General features: G+C 40.4%; 1 protein-coding gene across 4 annotated transcripts in view; it reads right to left on the bottom strand.

Moving 5' to 3' along the window:
• Positions 1–16,674, bottom strand: part of ate1 (arginyltransferase 1) — a 51,065-nt gene that overhangs the window by 24,418 nt on the left and 9,973 nt on the right. The window contains exons 6-9 of one of the 4 annotated variants that reach the window (XM_020604516.1): positions 15,524–15,738; positions 12,921–13,049; positions 11,431–11,559; positions 5,888–5,920 (exon numbers count right to left, since the gene is read on the bottom strand). In XM_020604516.1, the coding sequence (XP_020460172.1) occupies positions 5,888–5,920; positions 11,431–11,559; positions 12,921–13,049; positions 15,524–15,738 (506 nt within the window). The remainder of the gene's footprint in view (positions 1–5,887; positions 5,921–11,430; positions 11,560–12,920; positions 13,050–15,523; positions 15,739–16,674) is intronic. The other 3 variants (XM_020604524.1, XM_020604530.1, XM_020604538.1) reach the window with 3 other exon arrangements.

Below are 16,674 nucleotides of genomic sequence, written 5' to 3'. Positions count from 1 at the left end.
AAAGAGAACATTATTATTTAACAGGACTGTTACTTTCAAGAGTAATCTAGATCTACCTTCTCTGTCTTATATACACACACGCCTGTATGATGCCTATATATATTTTTACCTTTTCCCTGCCAGGCCTCACACATTATGTGTAGGGGTGTACAGTAGCCTCACATTCAGCCTGCTAATAGCTCCCAAATGTGGAGTTAGAGCAGAGCAAATGCAGAGTGGAGCTGGGAGTTAGAGGATGTGGCCAAACAAAAAACACTCCAGGAGAGGACTTTTTAATAAAAGAACCTACCATTTCATCAGATGGTGCTGGAGTCTCGCCAGTCTTTCTTCTGCATGTCAGTGTCTGCTGTGGCCCATAAGAATATGGGTGTGCATGCATACCCGCATGCTTGAGTCTACCCCATTAATAAAACAGTTAAGTGTTTGACACACATTGCATTTCTCACAGAGATTCGCCTGCTGGGTTTTTCTAGCACCTGACTGCTTTTATCACAGAGGCTTAAGAGGGGAGGCTTGGGGTTAGGGTTAAAAGTCATATTAAGCTAGGGTATTGGTTTATGTTTGGGGGTGTCTTACTTCAGCACACGAGTAACAGGATCCTTCTCCTTCACAAACATTCATCTGGACCCAGTTAAGTAATGCAGACACTGCTAGTTACCACAATCCTGAGAGCACTAGCCCGCTAATCCAGTGCACCGCTGGGCCCACAAAAACAAGGTACATACAAACACACACACACACACTCCCTGCAGGTCTACGACCCCAGAGGGCTGAACATCACCAGTGAGGTGACTGTGGCCCACATTCCTCCATAACATCATGTAAGGTTTTCTCAAGTAGATCTGTTGTGAAAATAAAGTTATACCCCTAAGGCTCAGGCAGATCCCATTACCTGTCTGACACAATGCATAGCAGGAGCCACTTATATTTTTGCATGTGCATGTGGGTAGTTGAGTGGCAAGGGATGATTAAATCATCTAAATGCTGCTCCACATTAAAAGACATATGAGCTGTAAATGAACGGTTACTTAGAGGGCAACTGGGGGTGTTGAAGGGTGACAAGCACCACATTTGGGGGGGGGGAGGTCTGAAGTTGGGGGAACTGTTTGTCTGTGTAGGCAGGTAGCCTGTTACTTCTTGGCACTATTTCCCTCCAGAAACACTGGAGACTTCAGCCAGGGCTCCTCTGGGTCATTTAGAAGGTGTAAGTAAAAGGAAAGAGCATGAGGTGGCGGTGTGTTTAAGAGAGTGGGATTTTCTTACACCATCAGGACTATACATGCATGAGTATAATTATAAGAATGTGAATGCCAGTGCAAGACGAGTCTGAGATTGAATATTTGTTTATAAGTTCATAACATGCTGAAGGCCAATCTTGACTGAATGACCTGTGTGTCACCTCAGAAGACAGACTAATGGTTGGGTTGTGTCCTTGCCACTGGGACAACGATCTAAACATTCTCTGGAACATTTCAAACTACCCCAGCCCCAAATCACTCTCATATGGGGGGAAAAAAAAAACCCATATGAGCTATGTGCTTATCTTGACAAAGTGGGGAGGTGGTATGCTGCATGCTTGTCTCAACCTGCTTAGAGACACATGGGTTTATTTTTACTGAATCACAACAACTCATCATGTAAAATTGTCAGGTACAAGTTGTACCTAAATAAAATAAAATATCTTGGTGAATGAGATCAGGATTGTATAGTACTAAAAAACATTACATGATGTAATATTACTGATAACATCTCCAGACTCTTAAAAAGCCGACTCTTGAACATTCAGAGCCAAGAAACTACAGGCCAATATCAAAACTTCCTTTTATGTCAAAAATCTTGGAAAAAGTGGTAGCAGGACAGCTGATCGCTTTTATGGAACAGAATAAACTATTTGACAAATTTCAGTCAGGGTTTCATAAGATGCATTCTACTGAGACTCCTTTACTTAAAGTCTCAAATGACATAATGATGGCTGCAGACTCTGGTCGTTATACTGTCCTAGTTTTATTAGACTTGACATCTGCCTTTGACACTGTGGACCATGGAATTTTGATAAATCGGCTTCAGTCTGAGTTGGGGTTTTCTGGGTCTGTCCTTAAGTGGTTCTCTTCCTATCATAGTGATCGAACTCTTAATGTGACTATTAATGATGTCATGTCTGGAGTGGCTACTCTGTCCTGTGGAGTCCCACAGGGGTCGGTCTTGGGTCCTCTTTTGTTTTTATTATATACTGTATATATATCCACTGGGTCAGATTGTCCAGCGTTTTAAGAATGTGTCTTATCATCTTTATGCAGATGATCTGCAAATTTACTGTTCTTTTAATGATTCAGAGTTTCATTTTTTAGCGATATTATTAGAGTGCTTGTCTTCCATCAAGAACTGGCTTAACAATAATTATCTTCATTCTTTATGCAGATGATCTGCAAATTTACTGTTCTTTTAATGATTCAGAGTTTCATTTTTTAGCGATATTATTAGAGTGCTTGTCTTCCATCAAGAACTGGCTTAACAATAATTATCTTCATATAAATTCTAACAAGACTGAAACTCTTATTGTTGCACCTGTTAACAAGTTTGCCGTAATTAAACAACACCTTGGTTTGCTGGGCTCCTCCGTCCAGTTGAGCCTTAGAAGCCTTGGTGTTGTGTTGGACCAGGCGATGTCTCTTGATTGTCATATAAGACAGTCAGGAACTGCTTTTATCATTTGAGAAATATCTCTAAATTAAGGAAGATTTTATCTAAGACGGATCTTGAAATGATTGTTCAAGCTTTTATTTCTTCGTGTATTGATTATTGCAACTCTCTTTTTATTTGTTGTAATAAGTCTACTTTAAATCGACTTCAGATTGTCCAGAATGCTGCTGCGAGGCTCCTGACAGGAACCTCTAGAACAGCTCATATCACTCCGGCTTTGTATTCACTTCACTGGTTACCAGTCAAGGCTAGAATTGATTTTAAAATTTTAGTGCTGACATTTATAGCACTACATGGGCAGGTCCCTCAGTACATTATTGATCTGTTGACCCCATATTCCCCCAAACGTACTCTTCGTTCTTTAAATCAGACCCTTTAGGTGGTCCCCAAAACTCGCTTTAAATCTCGGAGGGACCTGTCTTTTCAGGCTGTAGCTCCAAGACTGTGGAATGCCCTGCCCTTGACTTATGTATGTCCGAATCTGTTGATGGTTTTAAAAAACAGCTGAAGACGCATTTATTTAGACAGTTTTTTAATTGATTGGGTTTATTCATCTTTATGAATTGTTTTGTGCTATTTGAGTAGCTTTTAGGTGTTATGGATATTATTTATGTTTATTGTTTTACTATTTTGTTTTGTCTTATCTTTTGACTTTGTAAAGCACTTTGTGATTCTGTCTGTGAAAAGTGCTATATAAATAAAAATTTACTTACTTATTTTACTTTACAATAAAGAGAAAGCCTGAAGAATATGTTCAAAATGTTAAGGCCATGCGACTGCAATATGTTTGTCCCATTCTTGTTAACACAATATCTCAGGACCGCCTTGAAGGGATTTCTCCAAATTTGGCACAAAGGTCCACTTAGACTCAAGGATGAAATGATTTTGATAGTCAGAGGTCACTATGTCCTCACATCTGTCCCATTACTGTGAACTTGAATAGTCAGTGGATGTAAACAACAGCAGGGCAGCAGTACTACTTACAAATTACTTTAGCTGTCTCCCTATTTGTCTAATGTGTGAAATGTATAACACGTTGTAAAGTAGCTCTCCTTTCACTCTCACAAACTGGCATCCACACACACAACCCCAATCAGATGCAAGTCCTGCAAGCATGCTGCAGATGTAGCATAGGTCACATCATGAGCACTTATGGTCACTATGAAAAAATACTAGTTTCTCTCATTCTGTAAAGAACAAGAGTGAAATTTACTTCTCTACTTAACTCATTTAGAGGCCTCTTATGTTGTTGTACTCCAGATACAGCTGATAGACTTTTCTGGCTTACAGCCAAGGCATGTAAAGTGGGGTCTGTGTGTTCACTATGGTATGTCAGCTGGTGCATTCCCTGCTGATATGCATGTGTTTTTCTTTACATAATGAAAATTCTCCTTCTTAGGGTGTGTTGTGGGAGACAGAGAGAGAGAGAGAGAGAGAGAGAGAGAGAGAGAGAGAGAATGAAAGACAAAAAACTGTGATTAATTGGCCAACACCTCTGTTAATGAGTATTTGCCCCTTGGATAGACACATTAAGAGGCTGTAAAGAAAAATAAATAGAATGAATGCATAAACCCCTCTGAGATCTCCACCAAGGTGAACTGAAGTGACAACCACCTGTGGGACCACTGCTTATGTTTGCAGGCACTCATGTGCCATTATTTACCAGGCAGCACAAATGTGTTTACACGTCTATTTATGTGCATAAAAGTATTTAAAAAACAGAGGGATTAGTGACAGCTGAGGTTAATTACCTCAGAGATGCAGCACAAATCCTCTGCAATTTTGGTGAAATGAAACACAGCAAACAAACAAGTCAGAGAAGCTGAGTCCTAATTATTTGCAGCTGAATTTGTAAGTATGCTGTTTGCATACATTTGTATAAATGCAGGCTTAAATGTGAGTTGATGAACCACACAGTATGCAGGTTCATGTGGTTAGTGTCTGTGTTGTATTTTAATAGCGCTCTGATTGAAGACAGATGGAGGCCAATGTGCAGAGGTAGCACACACAGCCACGCGTAACAACGCTGAAATGGAAAGCATTTGGAGAGAGAACTGGGAAGGCAGATAAGAGAAAGAAATGAAAACTAGTTGGGCAAGGGGAATGCCAAACAATGGAGATGACCCCTTAATCATGAAGCCAGGAAGATCTGCATGTTCTGTATCTTTGCAGACCTGTGTAAGTGCACCTGGCTGGGGGGGGTTTATAGGGCAGCACAGAGTGACTGTGTTTGTGTGTCTGTGTCAGTCAGTTTGTGTGTGTGCCCTGGACCTTGATCCTATTAAAGTGGCTGTTATAAGTGCCCATCCTGGGTCTAATTGCTGGTGTAATTGTCCTGAGTCCAAACAGGTCCACTTGTGTTTCTGGAGGCTGCAGCTCAACAGACCTGGTAAGTGCTCAGTGATGCTTGGCTACACCTACTCCTCGCTCGGTGGCCACAGAGAATACAGCAGTTTAACTGTGAAGCCTATTGCAGATGCTAACAACATCCTTCATATTGCATATATTACATCTAAAGATTTTATCAATAAATTGATTACCAGCAAGGTTGCATTAATTAATGCACCTGAAGCTGACATTAAACTTTCCATGGAGCCTACATTATTAGTTCTTTTGGCTAACTAAGCCAACGACCATTTGTTAGGTCCCAAACCGATGCTCATGAAGCTGCTCAATCAGTCTGTAATCTGTACCACACCACACAAAGTGAAGAACAGTGGTATGTCCCATTCTGACAAGGCAAGAGGAAAGGACTTGTCTGAAGACCTTGTGTTCAGCACAGTCACAACACAATCTGGACAACACATTTCACCGTTTTTCTCCCTCAACAACCGCTTTCACTTAAACAGGACTAAATTAAAACTCCTCCAATATGAAACAAAACCCCTTCCTGAATCCCTTAACCCCCACCAGCTGAAGGGCTCCTGAGGAGAGAGGGCAAGGATGGGTGGTTGGGTATGTGCTGGATGAAGGGACCCAGTTTACAACTATCCCCTTTTGAGTATGTCTGATAAACAAACAAATACTGCACCTCTATGTACATTTCCATCATGTTTCTGAAAGTAATTTCACTAGGATGACATTTTCTTAACTAGGATGAATCAATACAGGTAACGCATATGGGTGAATAGAAACATTTTAAAGGAGAGTTTTATTAAACTGTCAACAAGACAAAGGAAATACATACCTCTAGTGGTGAATCACAGAGAAATCTCCGGAACTGTAGGTGGAACGAAGAGAAAAACAGTTATCTGGATTGCCAGCTCTTTTGAAAAGACAAATGAAAACCATACATGTCTCCACTGTCGTCCAATATAGCTTATTCCTCTTTTTTCTCCTCACTCAGGTGTCGCCTATCAAAAGCAGACCTCCTTCACAAAGGAGCATAAAAAAGAATGCATTTGCACAAATGAATACATTTAGCCTATCAAATGAGGCTCACAGTTCAGAGAGGCCTATCTCTTAACACACATCAGATATCAATTACTGGGGGGCTTTATGTCTGTGGAAATATTTTATCTTTTTTTTTTTTCATTTTCTCTACTACTTCCTCTACTACCTTTTTATTGCCAGGGTTGAGAGCAGTGTGTTTACAGACGAGCTGACCTGTAGGACAAAAGTAGTATGCTTCCATTTTTAGAGCCAAAGCCATAATGAAAACCAGCATGGCCACAGAGGAGCAGTGATGGACAGCTTTTGGTTTACTCTGTCTCTATCACCCTCATGCTCACACACCGCAGTCTCAAGTTCATATTTCACAAGAAAGCTGTGACCCTGATTCCCAGAGATTTTCAATTTTGGGTCCATTGTCTGGTGCACAGAACAGGGGTCTAGAACAGCAAATTATTATAAAGTATTACATTATTCTAAGTATTATATAAAGGATCCAGAAAATAAACAAAGAGGAGATATAAATTATGTAAAAAGGCTGATGAAATGGAAGTTACATAGTGAGACTCAATAACCAGTGGCTGCCATTGATATTATGTTACTTTGTTCTTCTTTTCCATCACTCTAACCCTGACATCAGCTTGCCCTTGGTATTTATGGCAATATAATCACACAATAACTACTGATAGCTGATACTTTAACTCTACTAACTCAGAGTTCTTTGTTTCTTGGAATCTTGTCAGGGTGGAACACAGCTCACTAGAAACTAAAAATCTCCACTGAAACACATCCTAATAACATTTTCAAGGTGGGGTAATAGGAGGCCAAACAGGCTTCATATCCAAACACAGTAAAAGTTATTAAGTTAAATCAAACTGTCAGTGACGACAAATAATTAATAAATTAGTGACTGCTTGTTGTTGAAAGGCTGGTATATTAGCAAATCAGTACTGTGTATATATATCAGTCTCACCTGACTTCTCTGCATTACTTATGCAAACACTGTAAGAATAAACCAAAGACAATGGAAATCAATAGGCTAACTGGCTTCTCTGACACTAATGATTTCATGTCCATCATGGTTGAGTGTGTCTGTGCACAATAGTGCAGCTAGCAGCAGTGATGACTGCTGATGGTTCACTGGGTGAGGCAGTTCTGGCTTAGGTGCAACTCAAAATCCTGCCAGTAGCCTGAGCTCACCCAAAAGAGTGAGTGTTTCTCCATTTGTCTGTCATGGTTCATGCGTGTGTTGGTGACACAAATGTGGAGTTGTTTTTGCAGAGATGAGCTAAAGGGTGATGCACACCCAAAGAGTTTTCACTACCTTCTGACTCGTCCATTAATTAAATCATAAAAATGACAAAATCCATTAAGTACTAGTTATAAAAATAATAAAGACAGATTTAAAGAGGGAATAATCAAATCTATAAAGTATGAGTATCGAGCAAGAAATAATCTAAAGAATTCATGCATTGAAACAATGCACACAAAGTCTCACAAACTGGGCTCCCTGCAGTGCTGAGTACTACAAGATGCAGCACGCTGCCTTTCTCCTAATCTCAACAGCACAACAGGATGGAGAGGAGAGGGCAGGAAGAGGGGATGGCAATGCAGAACTGCTCAGACACAGAACAAGTATGTACAATGCTTCTCAACCTACAGCTGTACTAAAAAGGCACTTGAACTTTACATTGTCCTGCTCATTTTACAAGGTGGAAATTTTAGTGACTATATCTACAATGATCTTTGCCCATGTAAACACATGCTTATCAAGTTCCGCACCTGTGCAGCCATGTGGAGTAAAGAAAACTTTCCACCGCTCTGCCAGTCAACATGCCTCCCACAGCAAAGCCTCCCTACGTATAATACTGTAAAATTTTACTTTTGATTAACACTCACAAAATAATTAAATGGTTTACCAACAGAAAAACAGCTGCAGTTATTGGATGACATCATTTACAGAGGCCAAGCTGCAATAGCAGCTGCTCTGTGTGGAATGCAGAATCTCCTGTTGACTCTGTAGCAAAAATCTGTATCATTTGATTGGACAAGTAGTCGACATGTGTATGAACTCTTACACTTTCGAGCCCGTTAATGTATGCTAATGTATACTTGAATAAGCTCTGAGTAACTCCCCTCTATAGTTGCTAAACAGACACTCAATGAGGGGAACTCATGGACAATTATATCAAGAGGGACAGCGCTGCAGCCTTCCACTGCTGTGTCAACCTTGCTTAGCTGGGTGAGGCCAACCCTGGATCCTGGCAGGGTTGACCCTACATGGCCCTTCAAGCCTGACACTGACACACACACAGACAAAGAAACTCATTCACAATCACACCCATTCTGCTAGAGATAAGACAGTTACAATCACTCAGGCATAACGACAGTAAGGGAACAAACACAGGAATACAACCTCAACTTCCTCTCTCTCCGTCTCTAGTACAAAAACACGTATGCCTGGAAACAAAGCCATGTCCACAGTACATTCTGGAAGGTTGTGTTCACCAGCACATGGAGTCCATCACTCCCTCTTTAAATCTGTCTTTACTATAGTAAACACTCATCTGTGTAAGATTAGGACAGCCAACAGCCATCCCAAACACACAAGTTGTCTTCCCTTACACAGATACAGTGCACATAAACAGACACATCTGCTTAGGCCTAACTGCTACTTAGACCTCTCGTTATTGAGCTCTCACCTTGTTCAAATTGCTGTACTTAGAGTGACACGGTACCTGAAGTCGCTCTCTCACATTAAAAATGATAAAAACAACCCAAATGCGGTTATCGTTTTTCTTCGCCAAGTTTCAGCTGACTAGATCTTCGTTTATTTCATAGACCCTAAAGCAGCCAGGAACGTAGCTGCAATGCAAGAGTCTGTGGAAAAATCAACAGAACACTTTTTAGCTCCGATATAAGAGGAAGTGGATCTACACTGATAATGCTGTTTAAAGAATTTCTCATTATTGTGAATGAGCATGTTCAAAATAACTAAGATATTCAGAGCCAATTTTCCTCATTTCTTCCATATACTGATATATTTTATTTCCATTCCTCAGCTTTTTCCACATCCTTTCTGTATTTTTGTTCCACATATCTTGGGTAAGATCCAGGCCATGAAGAACAGTACATACAGATTTAAGTGAATTTATTTTCCCGAAAATGAATGCCACATGTGCAGGAACTTAAAGTCACGGCTCAGCACAACAGTTAAGACCAATAAGTGTAAGTGAGAGTGTGTGTGTCTGTATGCGTGTATGTGCAAATGTCTAAATAATTGCACGTATGTGCCGCAAGTCTGTCAGGAAACCCTGATTGGATGAGGAAGGAATAATGTCTGGTGACCTTCCAGTCATGGTACGACAGGAAATGCATACGTTCTAAAATAAACAAAGTCATTCCCCGCTAGGACATTACACTGTCCAATGATAGCACAGTTTTGACTGGATAATTCGACTTGCGCTTCCTCACACATGCAATCTCTCCTATCAACTGGCTCAGGGCCAGGCTGACAGTATTCCAGATTCTGTCCCTAGGTAATACTTTAATGGATTAATAAATGCATCCGCAAACACTTCAGGAATCAACTTCCTACAGTAGGAAGCAGCAGCAGGTCTAGAACAGCACGGCGCCAAAATGTGCATTTCCCATTTCTTTTTGTTTGCTATAAGCCTGTTCTCTTCTGAGTACCATAAAATTAACCAGGAGCTGGAAGAGCAAACAAAATAAAATCAGCAGTGTACAGTACTGTGGGCTCAGCAGTTGTGTAACAGCAGTGAGTCTAACTAAAGCGAATATCATAAAGTTTGATTTGTTGTATGAGTGGGCACCATTAGTACTGGTCTTGTATAAATTAGCTGCAGTGGGATGAGACAAACCATTAAGAAGACAATATGGCATCTCCAGGTTTAGTATTAATGTGATACCATGCAAAACCCGATGTGGAGTGGCTGATACGCACAGCATGGCAGTCCTGTATGGCCTTGGTTTAATGGTCCACCTCTAGAACATCTCCACAAAGCTCAAAAACAGATGAATGCACTGTACGTGTCATCATATTAATGATGCCTGTCAAAATTAAGCCATACTGTTGTCACAATCTAGGGCCCAATCATTTTTCTATATCACTCCCTAAGATAAAGATGAAGGTGAATGACAAAAAATGTGCTCACCTTTAAGAGCAATTATCAACCTTAACTCACTCTGGGCTTACACTCCACTACTGTACATTCAGTCAGTATTCAACTTGGAAAGTCCATCAATAAAAAGTTGAGCTTGCCTATCTAGAACCCAACAGACTGCAGAGTTCATTACACAGCTCCGCACCTTTGCATTTTTATTCATTTATTTTCTTTAGATGCTATTCCTCTAGTTCAGCCCATTCGATCCCAGTACAAACTTGAAGCTGAAGTTATACAGACACACTCTATTAACAGAGCTAGTGTTATGGCACTAGGAAAGAATCTGCCACAGTCTGCCCAATTTGGCAGCTTCTATTATTTATTAATTACCTTATTTTTACAAGCTGGAGAATTCAGTAATTTACTGAGACCTGCTGGCAGGAGGGTGGAGGAGGCGGTTGTTTTTCAACCCCTGAGAGACAAAAGGCCTTCTCAGGTTAGTGAGAATGTTCAGCAGTCCTGGATGCTGCATCGACTTTATTTTCTTTTATTTACATATAAAGTGGAGAAACAGAGGTGTGTGTGTGTAATTTATGTGTATCATAAATTCATTTTTATACTTATGGTTCTCATTCATTACTGGATAATACTTCTCATTCACTTCAAAACCAGTGACCTCCTGCTCTATTCCACAGAGCTAAAGGTTTACACCTTAAACATGTACAAAGTTAATGATTAACTGCACAATAAAAACTTGCATGACTGTAATTATTTATCAGGGTTATTGAATACTACAAGTCTCCTATCGATGTGCATACAGCTTATATGGCAGCAGTGTTAAGAATTGTTAATGGAGATTAAAATCTCACCATGAGTTACCCCTACAACAACACTGCAATGCCAACAAATTCATTTTAAACTTTGGACACTTGCTTTTTTTTTACCAATTTACTTGACAGTGTTTTAATGGCTAATCAATAAATAATTCTGTTTATACAATGCCAAAAATGGTGCTAAAATGCCTACTACAATCTCCCAGAGCCCAGGGTGACATCTTGAAACAGCCTGTTTTGCCTGAACAGTCCAAAATCAAAAAGGTTTTAGATTAAAACAACACTAAAAATCAAAAAGAGAAGTCAGCAAATTCTTATATGCAAGAAGTGTGTACAGTACTTCCCTACAGTACAGTATGTGCAGAATAATAACCATGCAGTACCTCACTCTCACTACATGCGCCGGGGTCATCACCATGAATGGCCATCTGGTAGCGGGCGTACAGTGCCACCGACTGCTGATAGGATGCTGTGAATTGCGGGTCCTCAAAGTTGACTGGCACTAGCCTCACCTTCAAGCACAGGCCATGGAGGGGAAGGAGCAATAGGGTGAAGGGATGTTTTAAATGACTTGATACTTAATACAAGGTGGGTGAGCAGTTAGAAAACCAATATTTAAAAAAAAATAAAGAGGAAAGATGGATGCTTTGCTAGAATAAACAGTGCTGGAATGAACAAGAGAGGTTTTATACAACAGTGTTATACAGGTGTTTTGATATCTTAGGATTCACATCAGCCTCCTAGTCTTTGAGGCAGGCTGTACAAACAGCACACATGAAATCAAGACCACAGTGGGTTTTTAGGAGACTGAAAGTGTGTTTATACAATAATAAGATGTGGGGCAACTTGAGGATGAGGCTAGTGCACTTCCAGGCTACCACAGATTGCATGAAGAGGACTGGGAATTCACGATTCAATACAGTGTCGGTACACGTGAGGATCACAACAGCAGAAAACTCTGAAAGGATCATTTCAGCTGGACACACACAGACTTCTAACAGTCCAGATTCCTCTCAAGGAGAAAAACAAGATTTAACACACTGCATGCACGAAGAAAATTAATTACTCCTCGCTACCACATTATCCTAAATTGAAATAATTTCTGTTCAGACATAACTATACTAAGGGCAGAGTATTGAGGGGCACAGATGATATAAATGTGTGATGGTCAGCAGGGTTCAGCTGACAAACTGACCCCCCACCCCCCAAAAAATGAAAGAGCTCGAGACTTATGACCCGGCTGGCAGAGCAAGGGCCAGCTCAGGCACCTGGAGAAACACTGCTCTCAACCATGGCGTATGGAAACACTTTCCCCTCCATTTCCTCTCCCTTTGAGTCACGCTCTTGTACACACACACTTTCTTTAATACAAAGGTGTTAGGCTAATTCACTTTTTTCAGTCATACAGAAATTTGGGGTTTTTTCCCCCGGATGCTTACTGTTCCAAAGTTTAAGCAGAAATAATTTTTTGATTGCAATCTCACTTTCAGTTTTATATCTACAGTCTTGACTTTTTTTTTAATTCATTTTGATTTAAATCTCTGAAATGTGAACTGAGATGAAAAAAAGTCAAATATATATATATGCACACCCATTCCAAACCTACTAATGATGAATTGTCATCCAATTATTAAATGAGAATTAATTACTACTAATTACCTTTACTGCAGTTGTTTAAAATAGGAATAATTTCTGCACTAGCAATAAAGAAATACTACAACAATAAAAAAATATATTGTTCATTATATGACTTAAAACTAAATGTATAAGAGACTAGAACAAGATGCCAGTGTAGGTACCCAAACATGTCGACCCTCTCCCTCCCACCTGGGTACCCCTAGATGAGTATGACCTATGCCCCCCACTCTCTGACCTGGCTCTCGGAGGGTTTGTCAGGAGGGTCCTTGTGAACAGCCATCTGGTAGAGTTTGTACACCTGGTAGGAGGCATCAAATGAGGCTTTGAACTGTGGGCTAGGGGGACTGGAGCGCACTAGCCTCACCTTCAAAAAAAAAAAAAAAAAAAAAAAAAAAAAAAAAAAAAAAAAAAAAAAAAAAAAAAGGGGCAGATGAGGGTTAACATCAAAATGAAAAAAAAGTACTGAAAATAACATAAGCGGTGAATAAAATACCCAAAAAAGGAACATCTCACAAATCCAAGAAAGGAAAAGTGTGAAAGAACTGTGAAAGAAGAGAGAGCGAGACTGACATAAACACACCCTCCAACAGCTGAGTGAAATTAGGATTTTAAAACAAGTTACAAGAACACTGCAAAAGAAATAAAACCTTCCAGTTTGGAGGTTTTGTTCATTTCTCTTATTTCATCATGAATGAAGTTGCTTGTTTTCAACAGTGTCAGTGTTCAGTCGTAGTAGTTCTCAGAATGCATAAATAACCACTAGCCTGTTTACTGTCGTTTTTGTTTGAGTCCGTTTCCAGTGGCTTCACCATGTCATCTGAAGGACATTTTATTCCTAATGCTGATGTGCAACAGAAACTAGAGCGTGCAAAGGGTTTTCTTCCAAGTCTGCATAAACAGGAGTTCCACACAATTGTGATCCATGGAGCTTCCATGTAAACAATCAAGTTAGGTTCACATTCAGTGTACCTCAGCCAGACATTCTTTTTATTATTCATGTAATATTCTTATTCAAAACAGATTTTTTTTTTAAGTCTTCTAAAGGTATATGTCGATACACTGATTATGTTTGTATCCCCATGTTTAACACCTGGCCTATTTTTGAAAGAGGCTGAAAATTAGCCTCCTGGCTAACACTGGCACATTTACAATGATGGTAATTAATGTGATATGTCTCTGGAAAAAAGTTTAAATAAAAATAAAATAAAATAAATATGCATTTAAATGTCCGTTTTGACAGCAGGTGCTGTGAATCATACTTAACAAGGAAGATCAGGTGAATGTCACACAAATTGAAGAAGAATTCAACTTTTTCATCCTCCAGCTCCATTTAATTAACCACATCTTTGTTTTGAAGATTTTGTTGGCCATGGAGGCTTTGCCATAGTAAATCCAATGAATGTAGGAGATAGAAGAACATAATAGCACTTGGCATCTACATCCTTTAGCCAAACAGAGGCACTGGGCTTCGTACATTAAGGGCCAGTGCTCAGCTTCAGTCTTTTTAATGTTTTATATCTGCTGATATTTTTTGTAATCATTTTGGTGAACCAACATTGCAACAGATAGTGGACAGTGTGGAAATTAAATTTTAACAATTCTCATAACAAACTTGAAATTTAGTAACAAGTGTGTCATACTTAACCACTAAGCTTCAATTAAAATGACAGGTCATAGCTTATCAAAGCGCTAACTGAAAGATGCATTGCTCTGACCAGTGATTTTCAAGACCGTACACTACACTATTATAAAAACAGATTAGACGGCTAATTTCCAAACCATGCATGGTAGCAACAGATTTTAAAGAAAAATACTATGAATATATAAGAAAATTGTGAAAACAACACTCTTGCAGTGAATAATTGGGGCAGTTCCACACTTTCCTGAGGTGCCTGAAGGGCTCTAAATCGCATTCTCACACTGCCCCCTGGTGGTGTATAGTCAAAGTAGTGTGATATTTTCAAAAGGTGCTGATGATGAAACAGAGCTGGACTGCATTTAATTGCTCTAATGCAAACATTAGGGTCCTGGTGTAAAAATGTCTGTAAGCCTGCAGCCAAGTCAGCAGTACAGAAGCCAAAGATTCAGCATCAGACCTAAACTGACCTTCAGCAACAAACCTGATGCAGCCTAGCCACATCCTTTAACAGAAAAATGGATGAGGCATCACTAAGCACTTCAACTCGTAAAACACATAGGCCTAGTTAGACATGGGCAAAAGATAACCTTATGTTCATGCCCACTTAGTGAAAGTGAATGATAAGTGCAGACAAATTAATCCCATTGAAAAGAGCTGACTGGGAGTAGGTCTTAACTGGACTAATCTCATAGGGTATAAAGGCTAGAGACAGACGCGACCTGATTCATTACCGCATCTGGCTCAAATCTTGGTCAAGACCAAGAATGACGTATTACCTCAGTTTGAGGCCTTTGCCAAGCATCTTTCTGTTCCCTGCCAAAAGTTCATTTCCATGTCTTCTCATAGTGTTCCACCTGAGCTGGAAACTGGTGGTTTTAATGTCATCAGCAGGGTTAATGTGACCCTGTTTGTGTGGTGTGCCTGTCATGTGGTTGAATTCGAAGTGGAAACAGGCAACTTTTCCACTCCGTCCTGGCCAGCTATCCTCTACACACACATAAACACATGGTGAAGTCACTGGGGCTAGTTGAGTGGGCTCCATACAACCAAATTTTCAAACTAACCGAATCCACAGATTATTGAGACAGAAAGCTAAACCAAAAACATTTTTAATAATAGCTGGAGAAATCACAATATGCTAATGCTCATTCCCAATCACATAAAAAGAAAAAGTTCCTACTACCTATATTTTTGCTCACCTCAAGGCAATGACTGGAGTTGTCAGGCAACGAATCAGTAATGAAATCTTCGAAGGATTTGGATTGGTTGGTCTGCATGGGAGTGGGTGGGGGCGGAGAGACAGTGGAAGAGACCCCATCAGCATCTTGTCTCATCTGCTCTTTCTGAAGATGTCGCTCCTTCCTCAAGTCTTTGGCCTTCCGACACGGCGGCCGGCTGGGATCGGCTCCCATCCCTGAATCCCAGAGAAAAGAAAGAAGAGGAGGAGAGGGTGCTGGTAAGAAGGATGTGCCATAAAAACACACTTCTTAATCTATTTTCATGCAAAAGACATGGCATAGCATTTTCAAGGCATTTCTCACATTTGAGGCATTAGCTGTTTCCAACTCATTTTTCCCTGCCCCTCTGGGCAAACAGGCTGACAAATTGCTTTAATATACCCCCTGCCTAGGAATCCAGTCTCAAAAAAGAGCCCTATGGAAGTTATTTTCTTGTTTCCCTGCCTCAATAGTCTGTACATTACGTCATTGTTTAGGAGGCTATAAAACAATATGGTCCATGTTAGTTAAGCCCATGTGTCTAGAAATGCACACTAGCTGGCTGCTAAAAGGAAGACAAGTAGCAGAAGCCATAATGAATCCAAGGGTGTTTCTTCTAATGAAGACAATGAATCAGCCAATGAACATGAATCAGCAACTCTTCTCACCATCCGTGAGGTTGGTACTAACAGAACATGCGCCCATACACTTAGATCTGGTTTCCTCTCTCAACAAAACTAACATGAACATTCTCTGAAGCAACTCAGTCTCTCCCCCCTTCCCTCTCTCTCTGTCCCCATCTTCATCCTCCTCCACTACCTCCTGGACTTTTGCCAAGCCCTCCGGCTCTCCGGGCATCTCATGTCAGCAGTTTACACACCCACATCCTGTGTAAAGCAATAAGGAAACAAGAGCCATTTCCTGTATGCCCTATTGCTAGCCGCCACCATCAGCTCACTTTCTAACTCTCCCCTCAGTCGATGTCACGCAGAAAGAGAGGGACACCCGGTCCTGACAGAAGGAGAAAAAAAGTCTGGCACTGGTCAAGCCTCAGCTGAGTCAAGTTCAAGGTCCTTTATTTTCTGGTGCAAGGCAGATTCTATCCTGTGAATGGTAAATATGGACCTCAGCAG

This window comes from Monopterus albus, unplaced genomic scaffold, assembly GCF_001952655.1.
Source record: "Monopterus albus unplaced genomic scaffold, M_albus_1.0 scaffold3.1, whole genome shotgun sequence".
NCBI classification, from domain to species: domain Eukaryota; kingdom Metazoa; phylum Chordata; class Actinopteri; order Synbranchiformes; family Synbranchidae; genus Monopterus; species Monopterus albus.
The sequence above is the reverse complement of the archived record's forward strand: the minus strand, read 5'-3'. Positions and strand labels throughout refer to the sequence as shown.